General features: G+C 32.2%; 1 protein-coding gene across 1 annotated transcript in view; it reads right to left on the bottom strand.

Annotated features, from left to right (window-relative positions):
* Positions 1-331: 331 nt before the first annotated feature.
* The window catches only part of LOC125066357, a 54,959-nt gene continuing 27,998 nt past the window's right edge, over positions 332-27,292 (bottom strand). Inside the window, exons 2-4 of the mRNA XM_047674414.1 lie at positions 4,645-4,687; positions 1,526-3,119; positions 332-1,206 (exon numbers count right to left, since the gene is read on the bottom strand). Coding sequence (XP_047530370.1) covers positions 360-1,206; positions 1,526-3,045 — 2,367 coding nt within the window. The 5' untranslated portion in view covers positions 3,046-3,119; positions 4,645-4,687 and the 3' untranslated portion in view covers positions 332-359. The remainder of the gene's footprint in view (positions 1,207-1,525; positions 3,120-4,644; positions 4,688-27,292) is intronic.

The following is a 27,292-nucleotide window of genomic DNA, read 5'->3' on the forward strand; positions in this document are numbered from 1 at the left end:
TTATTTTTAATTAACAAATTATTCCTTTCATCATAACTATCGATACGATCATTTTGCGACTACGTATCATAAGTATCTTAATATTGGTCTTTCGAGGTATTTTTTCCATACTTAATCTGAACTTGAGTCGGTCATGACATATTTTATAAATAACAATTACGATAAAATGCGGCTTTTTAATATATTTACAACTCTTTCTTAATTATTAATTTTATAATTGTATGTAAATAATCAACAGGCTTTTGGAGTCCAAATTTATTTTAACTTTAAAAGAATGATACTATTTATCACTTTCCTTACAAACAATTTAATTGCTTATTATAAACATCAGTTCAAATATAAATATTTACAAAGGAGATTTAATTACGATATAGTAGTTGTGTTAGCCATTCAGGTCTCGTCCCTTGAGGCTTATATTCCGGTGGACTTAGAGCCAGCGGAGAAGCGGCATCTGCTAATGCCACTGAGGACGAAGTTTCTGTAACAGCTATACTGGGTTTTCCTTTAAGAATTGATCTCAACTCCTCATTTTCAACAGCCCTAGTTCTTTGCAAATTTTCTCTAGTTTCTTTCATTCTCGAAAGTTGTTCCCTTAAAGTTCTATATTCTTCTAAAAACTTTTCCAGCTGTGAAGCTCGAAAGTCAAAATCTTCAAAGGGCTGGCCCGTACGCGAGTAATCCCGAAGACCTGACAAATCCAAGAGTGGTGTAGCGGACGGAACAGACAATTGCTCCCTGGATGGTGAAGCTGGTAAGCTGGGGTTTCGACGCATACGGACACCGCCCGTGGAAAGATCTAAAAAACTATTTGACCGACGTCCACTCGAACCTTGTCTGCTTTTTTCATAGCTTCTTTCGATAAATGTTATCGAATCTCCTCCGGAACTATTTCTGCGACTATTTAGGAGCGGACTACGACTATCGCCATCTTTTCTTCGGGGTATTGTATAAAAATAATACGGATCGTGTTTAATATCACTTCGAAAATATGACGATGAACCTAAAGCACTCATTTCTATCAGATCAGGATAATTCTTTTCACTATCACTACCAGATTGATCATTATCAAGGCGGTCGCTTAAACGAGGGCGCGGACATGATCGAGGATTATTATTAAACCGATTATTTTCTGATAAAATCTCAACGTGGCCGCTTAAAATCCCCGCTGATTTGGAACTCTGCATTGATTCAGACGTTGCATCAGTTCTGTAACAAAATACATATTATGAAATAATTTATTTTAAATTGATATTTTGACAACAATTTTTTACTTGTATGCTCATCGATTATAAAAACATTGAAAAAATAATAGTAATAATTCTACGGTTACAGTTAATCCAAATAAGAGATATTTTTTAGTAGGAAAAGAAAATATTTGCACATAAGGTACTATAACAAACTTATTGCTTAGTCACATTCAGTTTATATATGTATATACGTTTATATTTATTTTATGTAGTTAGTTCTCAAAACTTATCATCTATGAAATTTTTTAAAAATAGTATGTAAAGCAACTAACGAATACCTTATATTATATTCACTCAGTCGTGGTATGTGCAAGTCTCGTACTATTTCCCCAGCACTGGTAGACGACGGCTCTATGTCCGCTCGTCGCCAACGTGCTCCGTCGGGTGGTGTAGACTCCCTTCGATCTTTTATTTCATTACGGCCATAAACTTCATATTCGTCTTCGGGGTCATGTGAAGGTACGTTTCTATAGTCGCCTCGTTTTCGATTAATATCAGATGTGACAACTCTAGAAACATCTTCATTTGTTTTTGAATTTGCTTCTATTTTTTCGTAACTATTATCATTATGGTTGGATGTAACTATTTGTTCATTCCACCTATTTATTTGTCTCTTTTTACGAGTTTCATACGCACATAATACTATTAAACACGAACTTAACACTATTACCGCAGACACTGCCATTCCTGCCATGAGTGCCTTTCCACCAAAACCTTTATTTTGAGGTTTCTTTTCTATTATTAAATTTAAAACTACTTCTGCTTTCCCAGCTCTATTTTCTGCATTGCATGTATAAAAACCAGAATCTTGTAAGTCTGCTGAACGAATGGTCAAATTACTTGTTTGTCCCTCACTGCGTAATGTAAATGTTCTGCCTGAATTAAAATTGGATGATAAAGTGGTATTTGCGAGAAGACGTCCGGCACGCACCCATCTTACTCTAGGTGCTGGCACGCCATCTACTTTACATACCAAAGTAACCTCTTCCCCTTCTACTCCTTTAAAATTGTTTGAGCTCACTGATACTTCAGGAAGACACGCAAAATCCTCCAAGTCAAGACGATCCCATGATTGTAACATTAATCGTGCCGGTAGAGCGCAGTCGGGTACAACAGTTGAGGGGACGTTTTTTCTTATCATCCAGTCTCTCATTGGTCTAAGATCGCAATTACAATCCCACGGATTACTTGCAAGTTCTAACCCCTTTAAGGATCTCAGAGGTGCTAAAACTGCAACATGCAGTACATGAAGTTTATTTTTACTGAGTTCCAAGTACTCTAGAGAACCTTCCAAGCCTTTGAATCCACTTGGATCTATTTCTGATATTTTACAAGAACTAAGAGTTAATCTCACTAAATGAGGCAAGGATGAGAAAGCCTCACTCTTTATTTTAGTAATCGGGTTACCACCCAATCGAAGTTCTCGTAGTTCAGGTATTGATTCAAAAGCATGCGATGGCACAGACTCAAGGCGGTTTCGAGAGAGGTCAAGCTCAACCAGATTTACAAGAGCGCGAAATGCGTTTTGTCGTATTACTTTCAAGTTGCATGCAGATAAATACAGACGCTGAAGATTAAGTAAACCTGCCGATGAAAAAGCATCGTCACGTAAACTTGTTATTCGATTTTCTGTAAGGTCCAGTAACTGTGTGGTTAAATCTAGACGCGGTGGGACAGCGTTGAGTCCAGCGCGAGCACACAGAGCGGACTCTTTCCCGCTCCGCCACTTGCATTCGCAATGCCGAGGACATTCGGCGGAGACGGCTACCGCCAACGCAAGCATCAGCAGCACCCACATTCCACGCGCCTGTTCAGCCTGCGCCACACCTGCCGTCTTCACTGCCGAGCGTCATTCCCTATACGACCACGATCCTGCAAACAAAGTTCTATAATTATTTTAAATTATGCGATGAAACGTATTCTGATAATTTAGCTTGATAATTTTTCAACTAATATTACTTGGCACCATTATTTAAATTTTTGGTTGTAATTAATTGGTTTAACTGGTTACAGAACAAATCATATTATTACATTACTCTATAGATAATTATTATTAAATCTCATTTGACATGTATTTTATTTTATAGAAATTTAAAGTGTTATACAATCTAGAACAATGGCTCTATATTAAATTAGTGTTAACCGCTTACTTTCCGTGTCACAAAAGATATATCATTATATAAAAACTCACTTCGTACCCTATGAATCAGAAGACTTGATTTATTTTATTAAGTTGGCCAGCTTGTTGCTGTACAGTACTATGTACATCCGTATATGCAATAACTATATAACATATTTACTTATTTTTAAACCATTGTCACTTTGTCAAATTTAACCGAATGTTATATTAAACGGTAAGTTATATATTTAATGTTTCTGTTACGAAATTATTTATTCGTAACCCACTTATTTCTTCTGAAAACAATTTAAAAATGAATTTCAAGCAAACAATGCCGCTGAATATTCTCGAATTGGATAAATATAAAAGTAACTGATTTATATACGAATTTGTCGATATAAAAAAGATTAAAATTGTTTTATATATGCAATCATACTTTGAGCAAGTTAAAAGAAATACAATTTAAAATCAATGATAATGATAATTTCCTATATAAAATATAATAATTTCCCTATATAAAATATATGTTAACAGTATCCATAGCCGATTCCAAATCAGTAGGAGTTAAAATTAATAAATGTCTTTGATCTTTAATTGACATGACATCTTTGTCGAATTTATTTAATGACAAGGCTTTATGCAAGCCCGCCGGGGTACCACTCATCATATATTCTACGGCCAAACAGAAATACTTAGTAATGTTACGTTTGAAGAGTGAATAAGCTAATAAGTGTGACTACAGACACAAGAGACCAAGGGACATTGGTTAGCTAAGATATTGTTAAAATTTTACACGAAACCAATGTCTATTGCATTAGAGACCACTTACCAATAGACCATTTGATCGTTCACCTACAATGCCATAAAATAAAATTATTAATCCACGCTTCTACAAACCTTGATCCAAAATTAAGTCAAAGTAATATTATCTACACACAAAATTACACATCACAAATATTTATTTATTTGTTACAGCTATAAATAAAGGGCAATCTAGATGGTATAGTGTAGTCTAACTATAGAACAAGACATTTAAATACGTAACAGAACTATTAATTAAAAAAAAAAAAAAAACGATAAACTGGATGCTGTGGTTGGCCTATAATTATTTTCATTTTGTTGACCAAGATAATTTTTTTTCTTCGTACCACAGATTTGAAATAATAAAATGTATTCGTTAGGCAAACAAAATATGATATAATATTATATATATAAATAAAACATGAATAATTATTTACATATTACATGGTTCACGATGGTAGAACAGACCTAACTCACCTCAAGATCTCACTGTTGTTAATTCATGGAACATTCGCAAAATCTGCAACAAACGATAAAAACACGATTAAATTCTTACAATATTAACGTCCAAGCTTAATTTACTTCAAATATATCGATAATATGATCTGCCTTAGAATATAATGCAGCGTCAGTTTAATTAAATTATATTTATAGGTTGGCCATAGTTAAGGAAACTTTGAAAGAATCATTATCAAAATATTATTTATTCAAGTATCCTCTAAGAAGAATTTAATTCTTCATGTTCGAGGATTAAATTGAAGATTACGGTTCAATATGTACATTCCGTCGAAAAGAACTCCAAAGAAACTCAGTATGTGAAAACTTTGCGATTATATGTATCCTACTCGATCAAAAAGAGTCCTTAAAATCACTTCACAATTGGTTAAGATACTTTTTACGTAACACGTACACCGTTTAAATGTACAAAAGGTGAATTTGTTCTGCTTAGTTTTGTCTTCTAAATCTTAGACAAATAACAGTTTCCTAAATGAAGAATCTTAAAAACCACATATTCATTCCAATTAAAAAAAAAACAAGAATATTAAAAATCAATTTTTAACATAAAATTATAATAATGGATAAATTCAATGATATACTAATTTGTTATTCTATCAGGTCAACGTCGAATATCAAGTGGATACAATATTCCTTTGAAATATGGAGTTCATAAGAATATTTATTATAATTCTTGTGCATTATCTTTTGTCAGAGATATTATAATTATATTTGATATACGTTTTCTAAAAGAGCTTCAGACGGGCCAAGGTCCTCAGATGGGTAAGCACCACTGAATTTTCATTTATTATTCATCTTGACGTATTGATGATCAAGGGACCAATCGCGAGGAGACCTGCCTGGGAACTGGATGCAAATTTGCCACATATCTAACCATGAGTCGCATGGAAGGCTTATTTTGAAATAAAACTTCCATAAACATTATCCTCAAGAGGAGAGTAGACCATGGCCCAGCCGTGAAGAACATACTTTACGGGTTATCGCCTTAATTCTCGATTTAAACCTTGAGGCTCATGTAAGAATCAATCGATATAAAAACTTATTATCGCTTGCTAAGAAACGTGATAGCCAATCGATCTTTCTTACGTTACAAAATACCGTCAGATTTGAATTGCTAATAACTACAAGTCTAATAAAGTTAACGACGGTTGAGTCCCCAACGAGTAGATCATGTCTGTATGAGTTTGTAGTGCAGCATTTGTTCTACCTGTGACACCCTCGGACTAAGACACAGTACATGTTTGTGATTGTTTTGAATTTGCATTGCGTAAAGTTTTAAATTAGTTTATGGTGGGTATATGTTTAGCGAGGATGTTGATTCAAGTACCAAGTATGTATATGTTAGTATGGTAAAGAGCTCGCAAATACCCTAATTGAACCCAAAACCCAAAGCGAAATATCAAAATTATTTGCCAGAAGAGAGTAAAGATCAATATTATAACGAAAATACAAAAAAAAAAACTAGATGTCATCTCATATGACTGGTCAGTCTCCTCAGAATTATAGATAAAACATATCAGGAGAATGCTCGTGTCGAAAATAATACCAAAAATTAAAAAGTCTAAGGTCGAAAAACTACGAGAACTACGACAGCGTCAAAAAGAAAATGAAAATACAGCGCAAAGCGATTACATAGCTGGCCCGTCGGGCATACAGCGTCCAGCGAGAGTCCAAACAGCCACGGATCATGCCGACGTTGGAAGGCAATACAAAAAAAGTAAAAGAGATTCGTAATTAAATGTCATATGAAAAATAAAACACTTGTTATGATTTAATTATGACCTTTTCAAAACGACAACGCAAACTCGAACCGCTCATTTATTTTATTCGCGGATTTGTATGAGAAATTATTAATGTATAATTATAGAAAATATACATCACTACACCCTGTGAAATTCTAAAGGTTTTGTAATCTATGAAAATGAGAACATTTGAGAAGATGAAGTGGCAAAATTATGTGCGACGTAGTCAATGACAAAATTAACGATCCGCGCTTTTCCTTCAGCCGCAATTAAACACAAAAACGAAAATGTGATTATTGTAATAGAAAAACCTTACGAGAACACGTATTCGTTTTGAATATGACAGTAATTACTTTTAGTGTATTAGAAGTGATACACATGCCATTGTTGTATATAAATATATGTAATAGCTCTTTACGCTTAAATCCCTAACTGATTTAGATGAAAATTGGCATGATACTTTGAGTCCTGTTGAAGGACATGGTTTTTTTTCATTCACCCCTCTAGGGGGTAAAGTGGGGGCTAATGGTGTGCTATAGGTAAAGTTTTATGAATTTCGTTCGGATAAAGCCGCAGGTTCAGCTAGTATATATACGCTATATACGCTACTTTCATGAACATAAATCCGTACCACTTCGCTGAGCGTTTATATTTATAACTTAGTGCTTATTATCGAGTCAAAGGCTTTTGCTTTTAATAATAATATTTTTAATACATTATTCTGACAATACATCTTGTGTTTTTTTAAATAATATTATTAGTGGTTGGGTGCCTGACAGGATTTTTAAAACAATTCTAGACTTGTATTTTTATTTAGAACAGACTCGCAAATCGACCACCTTATTTTAAGTGGTCACCACTACATTGCCATTGATACTAACAAATTTATAACCTAGGGAACTAAGTTATTATGCATTTTGTGCCCGTAGTTACTTTAGCTTATTAAACCTTCAAACCGGAGATCAAAAATACTAAGTATTGTTGTTTGGTGGTAGAATATGACGTAATGAGTGGTAAACATCTTACAGACTCGCACAAGGTTCACCAAAAAGAAAAGTAAAGTAATATTAACATTACCATATTTTGAATATGAACTCTGTAGCACGTTCTCATGTTTTGATCATTACCAAGCAAGATATAATTTGAGCGAATGAAAAGAATCATTACCATCCCATAAAAGTATTTTTTTTTCATTCATCAAATACTTCGTTCTTCGTCTTACTTATAGACAGGTATTCAATGTTAATTGTATATGTATATGACTTTATATTAAAAATATTATTTAAAAAGATACAAATAATACATACTAAAAGTACATAATTAAATGCTATTCCACATACAAGTGAATACAACATACGCAACATAATATTAAGTTCACCTAATTATACAATTTTAATTAGACGTTTTTTCCGTCATACTATAACAATAAAATTTTTCTATTTCAACTGTCATTCAAATGAAAAAAATAAATATTACAAGATGTTAAGAACATATTCATAAGAAATTTAATACGTTGTTATCTTCACGGAATTGACGTTTTACAAGAAAGTGTGGCGATTGATAAAATATTATTGTATTCTAAAAAAAATTACATTCAACTTTGTTACATCAAAGCGAGAAAATAAGTAATTTTGATATGAATCCATACAATTTATACGTCTTGTAATTTTATCTTATCTGACAACGAGTCTAATGTATACCCTGTTCAAGTTAGCTTGATCTTTTTGACAGACGGGCTAGTGATGGGAAACAGAAAATATAACTTATATAACAATCGATGGAACGATGGAATGCGTAATTAAAATTTGAATTATTATTTTTTTCCTTATTTTTCTAAAAAGAGTTATACCAGCTAAAGAGACCCAAACACTAGCCAAAAAAACTACAACCAAAAGCAACCCCGTTCGTAACAATAACTTAACAATGATCTTTAATAATGATTTTTTGTTATCGATATTTGTAACAGTTACTGCCTGTTATTCATGTCCCTAGCGTCCGACCGATGTAACATTGTACAAGCGTCTATTATTTTCAGTGTTTCTATTTAAATTTTACTTTGAAGCAATAAAAAGTCTTAAAATTTTCGGATAGAGCTCGAATCTTTAGAGACTTTTGTATCATACGATTTTTTTAAAGTATTTTTACAATTTTTAAAATCATTAAATAAAGTAAATAATATGTTCGTCATTGCAAAGTTATGTCGATCAGAAAAATTTACATCTGTCAAAAAGAACGAGCTATCTTGTACAGGGTATAATGTCTGTGATTAGTTACATATTTTAAAAATAATATACATATAATATCCATACATTAAGTACTAAGTGCATCTTACTTTTAAGCTGAACGGAAAATATATTTAATTTTCTAGATATTCGTATTCGTCAAGAATAACAAAGAAGTCACATTCATTACTTTCGTATGTCTGGGTCTAATGGAGGCTTATTTGTTGAGCGCTATAAGCCATGACTTGGAGTTACCCTACATCAATGTCTACTGTTCGAAGCAATGGATAAATACATATGGTATATCATATTTAATTGATTTTAAATAAAAGATCTATTCTTTTTTTAAAACATTTTATAAAATACAACTATATTTTCTAAGATCTCATGTATGTGTACACTGGTTTACTCAAATTTCAATCTGATCTGGGTAGAACAACAGTGTGGTACCAACTCAGATGCACAACGCTTCACTTCCACGATCCATCTTTGTCATTGTAATTTTATTTTACTTTATTTAAATACTTTTTCCCTTATTCTTGTCTGTTTGAATAAATATTCAAATTATACAACAGGTAAAGTTTGATTATACCGAAACAAATGAATTAAAATTAGTAGAGGTTTATAGGTTATTTTTTAATTCTCTACTTGCGACGGGAGGATTAATAAATTTTTGCTAACATTCATATCGGAATCTCGATCTTACTGCTTATAAGTAATTATAGAATAATTTGCTTAATCTATATATATTTATACATTACTAAATCCTCTATCATATAATTATACATAAAATATAATTCCGTTCAATATTTATGTACATCGGATTCACATAATATATCAATGTTGGATACTTGAAGCTATGTGGAGATTGTTATTCGATTTACGAGAAAATCTCTTCAAACATTTAAAGAGATTGTAGGACTTTGTTTACCTATTTCGCTAACAGTCCCATATATTTATTTTACAGCAAGAAAAGCCTCGGACTTGTATCTTAATATTATCGTGCCGTTTTATTATTTCGTTTCTTACTTTTCCAATTTCTTGCTCTAACGGCATTTATCTTTTTTATTCGAGACCTTTCACTTGTAATATATTAAACATAAGTAACAAAGTATACAATTTATTGCTCGAAATATTTCACGGTATATATAAGCTGAAACAAATGAGAAAAGCATAATATTTCTCCCCTAAATATATAATTTATTGCCTACGCATTATTAGAACGGTTCCTGGACGTTTATTTGTACATCAAGTGAGTGTTAAAGGAAACTGCATTTACTCACATCCCTTAAATGAAACTGCATTTACGTCATCTTTATATAGAGCAACATTCGCGTGTAACTTTGGAATAAAGGGTCATTCCGTTTGTAATTGTAATGCGCCCTTTTTAAAACACGCCATCGCGTGCTCAACATGATACATGACTACATGCTACAGCCAACACTAAAGGTCCTTATTTTCAATAAATTTTTGCCTCTGTTTAGCCGACTTGTTGCACTTTTTATTGTTAGCTTAACATCTTTTTTTTTTAATCAAAAATTATGTCTTTGTTTATGGTTTATATCACCATATAAACCATCAGTTTATAATAAATTAATTAAAAGTATACTTTTTACAATTTTAGTTAAATTAAAATTACCTATTTAATAATTATAAAATATCGAAAATTAAATCTGTTAAAATCCGAATCGTTCCTGAGTTTATGTTAAGGATAAAATAAGTGCTTCGTTCCCCTGTCACGACACCAATAAATGTTAATATAATAACAGCATTAGATGGTTTACACATTTGTAAAATATTTTCTTCGAATTTTACCTCGGCTTTTAGTATTTCTAAATATACTCGACGTACTCTGCTCGAATTTTATTCATAACATAACAAAACAATAGTCTGCCATTAACGGTCCCTGAGATTTAATGCCCATTAAACAAACTTAAGGCGTCAGACCTTCGAAAACGCGCTGGCTTCGATGATACTGTTCGAATATATTTTTCTTAACGTGCTAATTTAGTTTCTCTGATATGAGAATTATATTTGATAGTACATTTACATTTCCGCGTTAGAGCAGCGTGGAATTAACTCCAAACCTTATGCTTAAATGGAGGGGAGGCCTTAGCTTAGCATTTACCAGCAGTTAATCTAATTACTTCTACTATTAGTACTACGTACGCTCGTTCCTCGTCTACGTTATTATTAATGAGATTTAATGTAGGTCAATATTTTGGGAAATATGTGGAAAGACCATTGTATTTTATAGTATAAAAGTCTTGCAGTGTACAACAAAATGTGATAACGTCATTCTGACCGATTTTGGCCATTGCGGACAATATCAAGGAGACTAGCCAACGCAGCACGTATTATAGTGCACCTGTGTCTGTGCAAAAACAGGTGCACGCACTGTTCTCTTATTCACATAATCAGAACTCGAAAGAGTGCAGAACCATCAGCCTTACGTGCTTTTCGAGACACAGGAGTGCATGCATACTAAGTGTATGCATGCACTCCTGTGTCTAATTTTTAGACTCTGGTTTGCTACTGAGATTATTTCGATAGAAAAACCCGTTAACGTAAAATACGTTAATGAGTTTTCCTCAGACTGATCTGGTAAACGACTTTAGGATCTACGGCCTTATATACAGCCACTAGACCATCAAGAGAGAGACTGTCAAAAAAAGGAAAATATATTCGCAATTCGAATTGCAAAGGTGCTAAGCTAACTAGGTATGACCGGGGAGATCGCTTGGCGCGACCCTGTTTGTATTAATGTAATTGTATGTATAATAAAATAAAACCCTAATTGTACCCGTGCCAGGTCGAAGCTCGAGGCTGCTAGACTGTTATAAAATGTATGTTTCAGATTTCGTTGTACTCCTCAACAACAAATGTTATTGTAAAACTGTTTTAGATGTTTGTAATCTTCAAAATCTAAAGATTCATGTTTTTGTTACATGATCGTAAAGTTTACTTATTAGTTGTCGCCCGCAGCTCCAAGATTAAGGAGTTAGTCTTCAAGCGTTAAGCATAAAAATAGCCTTGGAGTTCAAGTTTGCTTTAAAGGAAATTTCATCAAATTCTGTCCAGCTGTTTCGCCGAGACCGAGTTACTTTCGCGTTTATAATATTAGTATAGATCAGTTTTTACTGACACTGAGAGGTATTAAATAGAAATATATTTATACTTTGGTATATTAAGCATGAGAAACTGATAATTCGTAAATCAGATACAAAATATCTCAACATACTAAAAGTAAATAGTTTATACAAAAAATGCTATAAAATTTTTATATAACAAAAAAAAATCTAATATCAGTATTTTTTAAGTAAAATTATGTGTAAAATCTAAAGATTAAAAACAAAAGCAGAAACAATACCGAATGTATGTAACCGATATATGTCACAAATAGATGTACCATTCAGCATCAGAGTTACATCGTGATACCCAAGTCTCTGCTGACAAAATGAGAGTGTTCTTGCATAATGTATATAAACTTATATATTTTTTGGCAGATTATAAACATTTTATTACTGTGTGTAACTGTGTGTGTTGTTTTTTTTATAAATTAATAGTTAAATCCTTAATTAAAATATACTATCAAATAATTATTTTGCCCGACAAATCGAAAGACTCAAAACTCGCACGACGCAAACTCAATCGAAGCACTGCATCTTTAGATAGTCTAGACTCACAATGACCGAAATATGTTGAAATGTTAGCGTATTCAATAAACAATTAATGCAACCGCTCTGCAATGCTATCTTGGTATCTGAGCAGACCAAGTGTGGACGATCAACAGAGACATATAAATATTCGACTTTATTGATAAAAAACTCATAAGAGCTCAGAAATACATTTTGTATATAATCGAATACATTATCTTTATTTACTAATTGCTATGTTCGGAGAATACGCAATCACTCAAAATGAAATGCCAACGTTACAAATACATATATAACAAGAAAAACATATATATTATATATCTAACATATATATTATATATTAAATAGTACAATAACTAACACGAAATATAAAGTAAAAACAATTGTTAGGATATTTTATAAATAGTACTTAAGCACGAATTCGTGTTACTAATATTCGGAACAGTCCATGTTTTCGCTTTTATTAGATATAAATAGAAAATTTAAATATCGAATACGCTTAATGTACTAGAATAGAAGACTGCCTACAAAACCTTCTGACCTAGATTCTTCGGCAACACAACATTCGTGTCGTTGCACTTTTAAAAACAGTCAAGTTCGAAGCGCCTTTCTCGTTTTGTACTTTATACTAACAGTTAAAAACTTACAACACAAACATACTTCAAATTTTAAAATGAGAATATTTATATTCGTTATCATTATAAAGAAGGTATATATTTATTTGTTTATAAAGAAAATAACCCTCAATTTGTTCAAGGAAAAAAGTTTTAAAAAATACCTACCAAGTAGAAAATATCTACCTAAATCTGAAGTGTATTAAACAGTTTAACAATTGATAAGTTACGTTGGTGTTCAAAGTAGATTTTATAAATGAAAAAATAATTACCTTGGGACTACCTAACCGTACTTACCTAGATTTTCGAAGGCCTTGTTAAGTACTTTATTTAGGTATGTTGGGCAATCTAGACTTCAGGTCTAAATTGCCTACCTACTGTATACTGTACTGTATATTTCATAAGATACAAGCTACGTCACCGAAAATTGCAGGAACATAATTAAGATTTTGTTTAAATGTTTTGGCCTTCATAATTATTTGACACAGTTTAACGATTTAAAAAAACAAAAATGCATTTACATTATGTACGAATAGTCTCTTTCAAGTTTATCAATGAAATTTTGTATAACAAATTAATTTTTACACGATAAATAAATTTTTATTTATGTCGCCGGTAGTACCTAGACGTAAATTAAATTTATCATTCAGTAAATATATTCTATGTGATTATGCGGTCATATAAGGTATACCATTATGGATTGCCAAATCATATTTAATAATAGAAATAGAGTTGCTTTAATGTTGATACAAACACTGCAATGGTGGTTTCGATGAAATAACAAAGTTTTTATATAATAACTTGCAATTTTTCCAGTGAAATCTAAATATTGTACTGAGAAGAATCGACAACAAACTTAGTAATTACTGTTTTCAATAATCATATACACTTGAATTTGAAACAAACTTCGCATATTTAAAAAACAAATGAACTAATGCAGATGTGACTCAAACTACATTAAAATAAACTTTGAAATTAAATATAAAAATCTTAAACTAGCAAAAACACGGAACAAAATAACAAATAAATGTTTTAAAGCAATAATAATATACAATTAAAATTTATCCTGCATAGCAATCAAGGAATGCTTTGCTAATGGTAAGATATTTTTTCACCTTAACAATCATGTACAGAATAATATAATTCTTAACATTTATTTTATTTATATAACATGAGCATTAAAATTAATAATAACACGGTAAATATAAAATAATCCACGGGATTTTAATATGAAATCGAAAACCCTGCCCCAGGACAGATGTGTGAATGTCGAAAACTTGATGTCACTCGTTTATATTTTGCCTCTCATGTTGATACATTGTTTATTAATAATTCTACGAAAGTAGTCGATATCGTTGTGGACAGATATTGTTCTAAATTAATATACTACACAGATTTGACATAAATTTACACTGAATTGAATGTTTTGGGGTATATTTTAATATATTCTAAAAATATTGCTTTAGAATTTCACTGCTTAAATGCTGCTCACACTATTATACACAATTTCTCCCTACTTTTATACATACTTACAAAAGCCCATTCACTAAATATTTAATTATGTAATAAGCAATAATAATAAGTATGTCTAGATCTTGTGTCATTGATAAAGACAAGCGATATTGTATTTTAAAATGTATTTTTTGTTTTATTACAAAATATGTATTGAGGACTTTATGTCAATTAATAAAAATATATATAAATGACTCACGAAATACTAATTTATTCTTTCTATTATTAAATTGTTAAAAGACTCGAAAACTATTTTATTTGACAACGGGAATAACATACTTAATTCGCAAAACTAAAAAAATATCTCATACATCTCAGTTCTTACTGTCAGCATATACAAAATTATCTAATTATCAAAATTCATCGATAAATATTTTATTTGACAATATTTTAAATAAAAAAAATTCTTACATTACAAAGTATTAATGAACTCAAACGTTACGACCCTAGTTAGATAGTACGTCGATTAAAAAAATTATAATTTCGTAATTGATTAAAAGCTAGTGTTACATTAAAAATTAAGAACTAGTATCCTTACAAACTTAAAACAATATGTCAAACTGTATGAAATAGGTTTGTTTAATCTAAATTTAACATATATGGATGCTATAGACAATTTAAAATCTATAAATAGTATAAATCTATTAGTAGTAAATAAAGTCGCCTTTTGTTTCTCTCTGTATCTCCGCTAACTCCTTCTAAACCTCTCAACGGATTTCAATGCGGTTTTCACTAATAGAAATAAGGATAAACGAGAAAGGTCGTGCATAATTTGTATATATTACGTACAAAATGACTGATCTATGACTTTTTTTATGATATCGGTAGGCGGACGTGCAAATGAGCCACCTGATGGTAAGGGATCACCACTGCCCATAGACAATGGCGTTGTAAGAAATATTAACAATTCCTTACATCACCAATGCGCCACCAACCACAAAACTAAGATGATACGTCCCTTGTGCCTGTAGTTACACTGGCTCACTCACCCTTCAAACCGGAACACAACAATACTAAGTACTGCTGTTTGGCTGTAGAATATCTGATGAGTGGGTGGTACCTACCCAGACGGGCAATATCAACATACTAGAAAACTGTAGATCTTAAAGAGCGCGTTAGCATCTGTCTATCATCTGAGGTACACTCATATTATCATTTTTTGTCTGTTACAGATGAATAAAAAAATATAGATTATGTGCGAGATATTTCCTCTAATTCGTTAAATTAAATAAATATGTTTGTTACCTAGGGCATTTAATATATAGATTAAAATTATCTTTTGAATGAATACTTCAGAAGATATCATTGTGTCCAAATTATGAGCAACGAAAAAAAATCGTTCGCTGCTAAACGGGTTGATCTTGCTAGTTTCAATAAGCCACAATTTGTTTCACAACAAAATTATTTCAATTCTCATTTTTTCCCCATGCGAAGCCGGTCCGGTTCGCTAGTATTTTATAAGCAACTAAGTCACTGTGGCAAGATGTCACCGAAGCCAACAAAGTGGTTGGCCTATCCGTATTTCAATTAGCGCTTCCTAAATCCGGAATTACGGAACCCCAGCATATTATATCAACTATTTTATTTCGTTCCACATTGATTATTTTTACATTAATCCAAGTTATAGAATTGCTAATACCATAAAATGTCGTATTATATAATGCTTGCCTCATATTGTTCACGTAGTTTCTAGTGAGTGATAAAAAAGTCGAATGAAACAAAATAACCGACTAAAACTCATTTTACTTACCCAGCCTGGGATTTGAAATAGGGACCTCGGAATCTGCAACCTTATAAGCTCGCCACTAGACTAACGAGTTAGTCAATATAATTGCGTTATTTTTTTTATATTTTTTCGATAAAAACTCCCCGTGTCAGTAACCGTACCAATTCCAAGTATTTTAGTAAACATTAAATACTCAAAACTAAGCTAATCAATTAATCTTAATATTATTTATTAAGAGAATACTTTTTAGAAAAAAAAACGACTGGAAAAAAAACTGATTGATGATTGACTGATGAAAGCAGGACTGATTGAACACTAATTATGAATAACAGAAGACGAGTTTCTTGCCATTTCTTCTCGCTAGAGGCTACTTTCCTAAAATGGTGGTTGTATTTAAATATTGACGATTCAAAAACGCTTCATGGTAAAGTTTACTTGAATAAAATACATTTGATTTAATTTGATTTGACACTAGCAGCAATTGAAGCAACTTGATATATCAAATGAATTTATTTAATATTTCCATTTATTTTGCTTTTGATTTAAAAAATCAAGTTAGAAATATTTTTGAAGTGTCAATAGAGCAATGGTTTATGGGGCGTCCAGCGATATAAGCGTCGCAGGATCGAATCTGATCCCTTGGGCTATTGTCATCCCCACTCCAAACACAAGCTGTAAGCTTTAATGGAAGGGTAAATAGGAATATTAGCACATAATTTTTTTAAATTGATAGTTGGCAAATGAGCAGGAGGCTCACCTGCTGGCCTTGTAATAGGGCACCGCTACTAATCTTTGAAAAATTAAAAAGTAATTTATTTCCCAAAAATACATTTTCATATCATATACATTGTTAAAGCGTTGTAATATATTTGTTAATAAATGATGATACATTATTGTGTCGTTTTTGTTTTAACTAATTTATTTATTACTAGTACTTACATATATCTTATTTTTTAATTTGTATGAATGTATCTTAAACGTCAAATGATTGACGTTCTTATTATTTCTCAAGCACCGAGCACGAGATTTTTTTATAAAATTAACCACATGAAAGGTGTACTCGGGTGTAGATGTTTATAGTATTTGATATTTCGTGATTAAACAGTGAGTAGTATTTCGGTTTTATATATAAAGATTAATGTTGATGGTCAAATACCGCATTCCGACTACACACACACATACCGAGTTCGTGCTCTCAAATCCCCCCTCTCCCCGACAAGAAGTTTGACGAATATCCGTGTGACAGCGAGCGAGTTCACAGCGTAAGCTTATACATCCACGTGTGTTTATTTATGCTCCAACATGAAACAATGGACGACGTCTACGTTCTAGAGACATCCGCGTTGCATCCGCTAAGTCTTTATAATTAATATACGTATTAAAGCGGTGACAGACTCATGCATCCGTTGTTAAATCTTTACTTATAAGACGGCGGAGATGGATTATCTTACAATGTATAGAAAATATGTATATTACGTAGACTTATGCATAATTGTAAAAAATGCACCTACGACGATGATTGTACTTCTGTTGCTTGTTCTTACTGTGATACCTAACACCTTTTTTACGCAGTGGAATTCATTCATTAAAACCACTGTGATGGCCATCCTCAACGATGCAGTGCTATTAAACAGTGGAGCTCATCTCGAGAAACAAAGATGATCTCGCCACCTCGCAATACCTAACTCTTAATCCAAGCCTACCCCCCGTCCCGTCGAATATGTGCTAAATATATAATTAAAGTGGTGGTATTCGTTGATATTCACATAGGTTAAAAATATAACATCTCTATTCCAAAAACGCTTCGCTAATTGAAATGTGGATAGATCATCCACTTTGTTGGCTTCCCTATTACATTGCCACAATTACTATTGCTTGCTAACTAATATTAACTCGCCCCAAATAGTATAGCTCAGAGTAACATTACGAGATATTTATTTATAAATGAAATAAATGATATATGATAACATGAACTTAATCTAATATTATAAAGAGGAAAAATTTGTTTCGTTATGCGTAGGCGTAATCTCCGGAACGAAAATCTAATTGTAAAAAATTGTCACACTGGTAGAAAGCTACATTATTTCTGAGAGCTTTAGGGTATAAATTATATTTATATCCATAAAATGTTCGTTATTAGTAAATATCGTGCGAAGCTGGGTCGGGTTGCTAGTGATTTATAAACTTACAACAGTATAATCTCAATAGAATCGCAACGACCTATTTTTCCTCTCGCTTTTAGGTATATGTTTCTACTATATCTTCATTAGCATAAATTCACCGATGGACGTAAGTCTTAGAGAAAATATCTGAGGTCGATCAGTTCTTTTATTTTACAACCACCACCTGCTATTTTTCGTGTATTGATCCCAAGATGGCCCTCTGAGTCACAGAGTGGTTACTGTTAGCTATTTAGTATACTGACGGGCATTTCGGTATACTGATGCACACCAGGCTTTCTAGGAATTCCATTATTTTCGCATTTTTTCAGCGAAAAAAAAATACTATTCGTTGTTTGCTCTTACGATTACTACGCTTCAATCTCAAATCTACTCGCTTACCCTATTGGTTAAGGGATCTGCGGCAGATGTGAATGACCCACTGCCTTCAACTTCGTAATTCTCTAGACTATTTCGGTTTCTTCAGAAAAAGACCAAGCCATCTCCTCTCTTTGCTTCTGGGCAATCTTGAATAGAGGCACCAGTCGCATCGTGAGTGTCCACGTCACTTAGTCTCAACGTTTGTATTTAAGTTTTACTAGACCATACGCCGTATAAACCTTTTTGAAAGTAACGGTAACGATCATTTTACAAATACGAAGAGGAAAGGTAAACTAATAGCACTTACTTTCCGCCTTCGCAATGTTAATTAATCCTTTTTAGGACACAGTGTCCGATTCTATATACCACAGTATTTTTTAGCTTATTATAAAATTTAAAGTTCATGTCAAAAAATCATACATAAATAATGCTGATAAATAGGGAAGACTTAGTATTTTTTTATTTTTGGGTAGGATACATTTAATTCTACTTTATTGACATAGTCTGTAATCAAAATAGTGGAAAAGAGTAACTAGTGAGTTTCTTTCCGGTTCTTCTCGGTGGAATCTGGTTTTCGAACCGGTGGTAGCTTTACTTTTTTAATTTGATTTGATTTGTTATCTTTTTTCATAAGAGTATTATACCTAGTATATATGAATAATTTTTTTGGCTAATCAATAGTTACATATGTTTTTCATTTAATATCAATATTAATAAATAGGTTTACATTTAATTGAATCTTATAAGATGACCGTTGATTTATATATTATAGTCAGTTAGCCAAGATTGCCGACTGGTTAGGACACGTGAATCTTAACTTCACGTGCCTAATTGGGTTTATTATTCATCTCGTGCTCGGCGAACTTGATTGTGGCGGGTGAGTATTTGCTACGTGTATCCACCACGCATTGGACCAGCGTAGTGGAACACGCTTCAAACTTTCTCCTCAAAAAGGAAAGTTCTGTCTATGAAAGTTTAATTTGATACTTTATTATGTTGTGTAACTCTTTAGAGTACCATAGGAGCACCTGTTGTAGATAATTATTCAGCATTCGACACAGTATCATCCAGGCAGAAGATTGCAAAACAACTATGCCTTAAAATTTTAGATTTGCCTTTTTATCTTATAACTAGTTGGTACTCTAACAAATATAGGTACATATATATATAATATGAATTCTTTATGTACTCTAGACTTCAGTATAGAGTCATCTAACTATAAAAATATATATGACGATATTTATTCTTCGATTGTGTTATGTAGAATAAAAATTATGAACAGATTTAATATAATTGAAAATTGAGGGGTATAGCGTCCCAACTAGATTCATAATTTCACAGATTCCTTACTTAGTGCGCTTCTAATTTACGAAACGTGTATATTTCTAAATTTAAAATCTCGATAATTTTATTTTTAATTGTGGATTGAGATTTATAGAATATTGTTTTCACACATTGTATATATATATATATATATATATATATAGATAAACAAGAAATTAAAAAAATGGAAAAACAATACTAGAAGTATTCATATACAATTGGACTGACGTACATGTGCAGGACAAAAGTTCCAAAATAAAAAAATAAAAGTATTCATATGTTTATTTGATTGTTCGGGGCTTTGTGCAAACTCGTACACACGACACATCAGATATTCTATTATAAAACAGAAGTACCTGGTATTCTAAATATATCCTACTATCAATGTCATTGGATAATGTTGACCACATCAGGTAGCCCATATACCCGCCACATAGGGGTGATGGGTGCAATATTCAAGATACATCTTTCGTTTGAGGAGAAGTGTTATAATAACACGTTTCTTGAGAATCTATCATTAATAACGATAACGCAATAGTATAAAAAATATAGCAAGATAACTGTCTTAGACTCGGTGGAGCAAAATGTAATTAAAACCTGAACTTCCCGTACAAGATGACAATAAAATGAAACATAACAAACGTTATTTGCACTTAGCGACTTATAATTGCTTCGTTTGGTGAAAAAGAAAAATTGAAAGAAATAATTATAAGCTATGGCCAAGTCTTTGATAAGTATGACTTAGAATAATAAAAGTTACGACGTAAGTTAGAATACGCCCTCGCTTTTCTGAGAAGTAGGAATTAATTTTTCTATAATAATGTAAACACAATAGACTGAGTGGTAAATAATTTACATAAAATACAACAATGTTTTATTAAAAAGTATAGAAGGATCTTGAATGTACCCACGATGAACTTATCTTTGGAAAATTCTGGTGATCATATGTGGTCTTCTTCATTATTTCCACTTGACCAAATGTTACTTTCTGAATACTGATGGCGATACCAAGAACGCTACATGTATTCCTATAATATTTGAGAAGTTCCATTCGTTTGACATTATAAGAATTGATTTTTTGATAAAAATAAATTTTCGAATTTTTTTATAAATGACGGAGTTCTAAGGTATACGTAAATAATAATTCAATCGAATTGAGAACCTCCTTCTTCGTTTGAAATCAAAAAAACAGAACTTATACTACCCTTAAATAAGCATAAAAGTTCAACCTGATTTTTTTAATAGTGTTCCATTCAAATGAAGGCATATCAGTTTGGTCAAGGATATGAAGAAGAAGTGAACGGCATATTTATTTAAAGAGGACGAAAATTCTGTAACCCTTTTAGGAAGTTAAGAGAATAATTAACACATTTACTAAGTTCATTGAACTGCGCTCCTAGAAAGAATGCAGGCTGTATGCAACATATTCTTTGCTTGGTCAGTACAATCCAATATTCATATTGCATCATATATTATGATCTTTGGCAAAATATTCTATTTTAGACGTAATTAATCTTATCTATCTTAAATATTTTTATAATACTAGAATAACCCGCTGGATGTTGTCTTGATCGGATGAACGGTACAAGCATTGGCGAGTTACGATAAATTTAATAGTGTAAAAATATTATTTATGATATGTTTAAGCCAATATCCATTTCAAATATCAATAATCAGTAAAACAAGTCGATCGAATATGTATATTAACATCTAATATGTAAGGCTTAGAAGAAATATATTTGGGAAGGCTTAGTCACCCACGCTATAGATATATTCGGAAACCTCAATACATATTATTGCTATTTTATTTCAAATGAGATTAAGGCAGGCTAAGTTGCCGGCATTAGAGATAAATCAGCTAACTGAAATGTTTAACCGTAAACATGTTTTGATTACTTGTATGCGTGGGTACCATCCAGTATAATTTATTCCACCTGCTAAAAGTCGAATTTGGTATAGCTGTATTTCATTTTGTAGGGAAGGTAAGATTAGGGTAAAAGTTTTAACTGTCTTGGTTGACGGCGAATTGACGTTATACTGGCTTAATCCTCAGATTATAAAACAAAAGGTAGTTGGAGCATAACGAACATTATAGCGGAGCAAAAAAACAATAGTACAAATACAAAGTTCTGGTAGTGGGCCCCCATCTTTTTGTCAATACGCCAAAAGTCACTTTAACCATCATATGTAGACGGTCGACCCAATGGGCTAACTGATGGTAAGTTGTCACCACCGCCCATAGACATTGGCGCTGTAAGGAATAATATCTATTACTAAGTAACACAACATTACTATAGCATATTGTTACTAAACAAGTAACACCAGTAACAATTAAAGTAAGTACTCCATTGTCTGATTAGTTAGAGGGTGCTAAATTTACGTAAATCGATCTGAATCACATAGATATACTTGCGAAGGTACAGATCGGTAAGAAAACTAGGAGCACATTAAAATCAACTAATCTAAATTTGTTAACAGACTGTTAAATACGAGTAAAGCTAATATGAAGTTCGTATATAATATTATCCTTTTGTTTGTGTTGTTGTCTTATAATTGGGACTATATAATATAAGGGGCTTAATGTATTATTTATTAAATGTAAATTGTTAAACCGTTGGAAATCCATAACAGTAAATAAGCGTCCGAGATTAAGTTCAGAGCGATTCACTTGGTCGTAAGGCACTCATCAGGAATTCTACCGCCAAACAGCAATATTGTTTGTGTTCCGGTTTGAAGGGTGAGTGAGTCAGTGAAACTATAGGCACAGAGGACATAACATTTTAGCTTCCAAAATTGATGACTCATTGGTGTGATGTAAGAAATGGTTATTATTTCTTACAGCGCAGATGTCTATGGATGGCCGTGACCACTTACCATCAGGTGATCCATTTGCTCGTCCGCCTATCTATTAAATTAAAAAAAAACTTGATTCGGTATATTGTTTTGTTACAAATGTGTGCAACTTGAAAATAAGTTAATTTGTATCTCTTAAATACACTTAGATTTATATAGTGTACTGATAGCTGAATTGAATGAATTTTGAAGCACGTAAAATAACAAAGATAAAATCGGAATCGAACAATAATCTGAGTCAAAGACCGAAGCAATACAATATATGTGTAGGTTTATGTACGTCGCGTTTTCATTCAAACGCGATCTAGACTCACAGCTGGCGTACCTCACTATTACGCACGCGGTCTAGTATGGTTTCATTCTGTGTGGATGTTACGTACTTCAACAAAATGAATGATACGTAACAAACACGTTCGTCTTTTATTTGATAGTATTACTTGAGTACTTGTTAATTTTCATGTATGAGCGTTTTTGCCCACTAGTATATCTTAACCAGAGAGTCTAACGGTCGGCGGTAAATAACAGTGTGTCAAGCAACCCGCATTAGGACAGCTTTGGTGGAAGCAGCCTTAAACTACAACCTTTTTTTAATTTTTAAGCTGTGACTTTGTTATATATAATTTAACCTATTTAATAATAATAATAGCGTGATGCATACAAGATATTACATGAAAATTATTTCACTTATCAGTAAAGCAGCAAGTAACTTCACATCCCCAAATACGAAGAGTTATGAAAAGTGAAAATTTAAATCTGAACCATATAATCCATAGTTCCTCTGAAATATTGACACTGTTCCCGCTGACACTAAACCTATTAAGTCCTTTCATTACTCGCGATAATTAATCAAGAACACGCTTCGCTCAACTGCTGCCTTAAATTTTTGTGTATCAATCCATCTTCTAACAACACAAAACATATATCTCAGACGAGAATGCAAATTTATATCCCTCGATTAAAATGCTAACGCCGCTTAAACGAAGGCCAATTATATTAGTGTCAGGAAACGTTTCAACAAATTGGTAGTACTGACCCTTATCACCAGGGACAGTTCGCCAACAACATTAGTGTTGTCGCGGCTTAGCAGTTAAATGCGAACGCTTATAAAGGTCAATAATAACATCGTGTAATTGCTTCTTAATGTAATGATATAAGGAAATATGAGTGAGAGAGCTGTCACCATTTCGTAGGCTATCTGTTAAATTACGTAATTGGACAAGATCATGTCGGATCTTGTAAGTGGATATGAATATAGCGTACGTGGGCGAAACGAAGTTTGTATATCGTTGTGTATGTATTTTGTATGAGCGCTTTAGACTAACTTCCTTAGTATAGATTTTTATAATAGGACTTTGCCTATTATAAAATCGAAGGAGGACTGTCGACTTTGTCGTTTCATCTTGTCTACATTGTATGTGCAGCATCACAGTGCAGCCTGTAAACTCACGATGGGTTTTGATAAAAAAAGCTACTTAAATCTAAAATGTTGAAACATTTCATGTGGCCCGCCGGGCCCTCTTGGATCAGAGGGCCTTATGCGACCGCATTTGCATAGCTACGCCACTGCCTAATTAGTATCTGGAGTGTGTGTGTTAGTGGTATTTCTTATATTTAAAAAAAAAAACTATCTATCCCTGTTTTCAAAGGGCACCAGTTATACTGTCTCAATTTTATTATCTATAAAAATAATATTATGATTATCGCAGTATTATGACAAGTTATTTCTCTGTTAATATGTTCCTGCAAACATCTTCAAAATTAAAATTATTAAACGAAATTTTACATTTATGTAAAATGTTAAAATATTACTATTTTCACAAAAACTAAAACAGTGTGACAAATTAATGGAGTCCTTATTTATATTTATTTCTTCAATATTTTTAAAATATTACTAAGTTTAAAATATACTCCATCATAGTATCTATCTATAAAATATAGACTACAAATAGTGCTTAAGTTTTCATAAGAGTATGGTTATTATGTTGCTAGTAATAAGACATCCAAACGATAGAATTATTTTATGGAGATGCTTTAAAGAAATTTAATATGTGTAATCGGAACTGCGAGATGCTCTACATTATTTTACGAGTACATATATTTTAAACTTACTAAATAAAACTCACTGTTATAATATATTAAGTAAAGAGACTACTCTTTAATTAATAACCCAAAATGGTTCGGTATATTCCCTTCATAAGCAAATAGCGACTTGTACTTTATATATAGTTTAACAAAAGGAAAACGGAATTCATTTTATTATGTCTCCGTGAAGCTTACAATGGATTCGTCTCTTTTAGAAAAAGACAAAACAAGAATTGAAAGCAATGCTACGAAGCGTCACAAGAAATTCGCTACTCACTCTATTGGTGGAACAAATTGTTATACTATATATTATATAAACGAAGATAATAAGACCAAAATGACTTAAGAGAGAACCATTACTGAGGAAACATTGACATTATTGAAATTCTATATTCCGATTCGGTGGTAGTATTACTTTAAATTTAATCTTGTACTATTTTTTCATTAATATAAATAGCGATACGGGCGAAGGTTAAAAAATCATAAATTTAGTTCAATTACATGTGAGTTTCTTACAAAGTAATAAGTACAAATAACATACAGAAGTGTGTACAGAATGCGAAGCGTTTATTGCGACGTCTTAATAATAGCGGTTCTTGCCACATGCGAGCCTGAGTACGTGGTTTATGTTATAAGCATATATGTATATACTTGAATTGAATTTGATTCAAAAAATAACATCCATTCATTTAAAATATATTAAATGAAACAATAAGACTATTATATTATGCATTAAACACAGCTCGTACCACAAAACTCTATAATTTACAATACTAGAAAATATAGAATAGGTCTCTCTGTTAGTTTCTAGTAAAGATATCCCACTGCTTGGCAATAGCATCCTTTTTAAGGAGAAGGTTTGAAGCTAATTCCACCACGATGCTCGTATAGTTGTTGGTGGTTATAGCAGGTTCTTATCCGACTCATGCAAGTTTTCTTACGTTGTTTTCCTGCACCGCCGACAACAACATGATTTGAATACATAAATTAAGCACATGAAGCGTAACCAGATTAGGACCCACAATCTTTGATTAAGCTTGACGTGCTTCTAAGCATTGGGCCTTCTTGAGCTGGTAACGTTTGAAAAGATAAAAAATTATATTCCAACAAAGGTAAGACAACTTGATACCAGATGTTAACTACCTTCCATAGACATTGCGAATAAAATATTAACCATAATTACATTGCCAACCCATCACAAACTATGAAAACTAGGATGTTATCTTGTGCCAGTCTTTAATAACACTGGCTCACTCGCTCTTCTAACAGAAATACAGTAATCCACTATAGTGATGTTACAGAAAACATCAGCCCGTGGTAATTTATTATAATGTTAAATTACAAATGACTCATGTAATTTTTTAAAATTTTGTTTTCTTATGCAATATATATGCGGACGGTTCAATGGGCCACTTAAACGTGGACCACTCATAGACATCGGCGCCGTAAGAATTTTTACGCATTCCTTACATCGCTCATTCGCCATCAAATTTGGGACATTAGATGTTAAGCCCCTTTTGCCTGTAGTTATACTGAGTCACTCACTATTGTCGCTTGGCGGTAGAATACACTCTCACTCACCTGACGGGTTTGCAAAATTTCCAATCACCAATCGTATTTTTTAATCATAATCTTCCATTTATTTCGTACAAACAAACAGAAATCACCCAAAGGAAATTGAAGTGTAACGAATAAAATAACTAAGAATAATAAAAATGACTTAAGCTAATGCTAAATAACAAAGCAGGGGTGGCTTAAGACTTAAGCAAGTGTTCTATACATTGCATACATATTTAAATTAAAAAATAACGATTTCAACTACAGCTTCGACGTTATATACGCAAAGTTACGGGACACAAGCCGGACTGTACATTGTTATGAGGAGCGGCCGTCAATAAAGGCAAATTGTCGGCCCACACAGACAGAAGGAATCCGTAGGTATACAAATTTAATCAAAGTTATTTATACGGTTATATGTACATATTGTACATATGTTTATATAAATAATATAAAAATAGCTTTATACGTAAATAATTATAGATAAAAATTCAGCATCCTTCTTACTGGTATAGCCGACTTAACGCATTATCATTTCTGTATGCAAATGACTTAAAATTTCTTAAGATTTTTATTTTTATCAAGTATGTGATATGGAGAATCTTCTTATATTAGAATAACAATAAATAATAAATATGAAATTGAATAAAGAATTATAATTCTGTAAATTTTAAACTCCTTATCTCAGTCCTACACTCTTTTCGAGTGAACACGCAGATCTTCATTCGAATTTCGATTTTCTCACGATATGATGCTGCCTTCTTTATTATACGCATTCATTA

This window comes from Vanessa atalanta, chromosome 9, assembly GCF_905147765.1.
Source record: "Vanessa atalanta chromosome 9, ilVanAtal1.2, whole genome shotgun sequence".
Taxonomy (NCBI): domain Eukaryota; kingdom Metazoa; phylum Arthropoda; class Insecta; order Lepidoptera; family Nymphalidae; genus Vanessa; species Vanessa atalanta.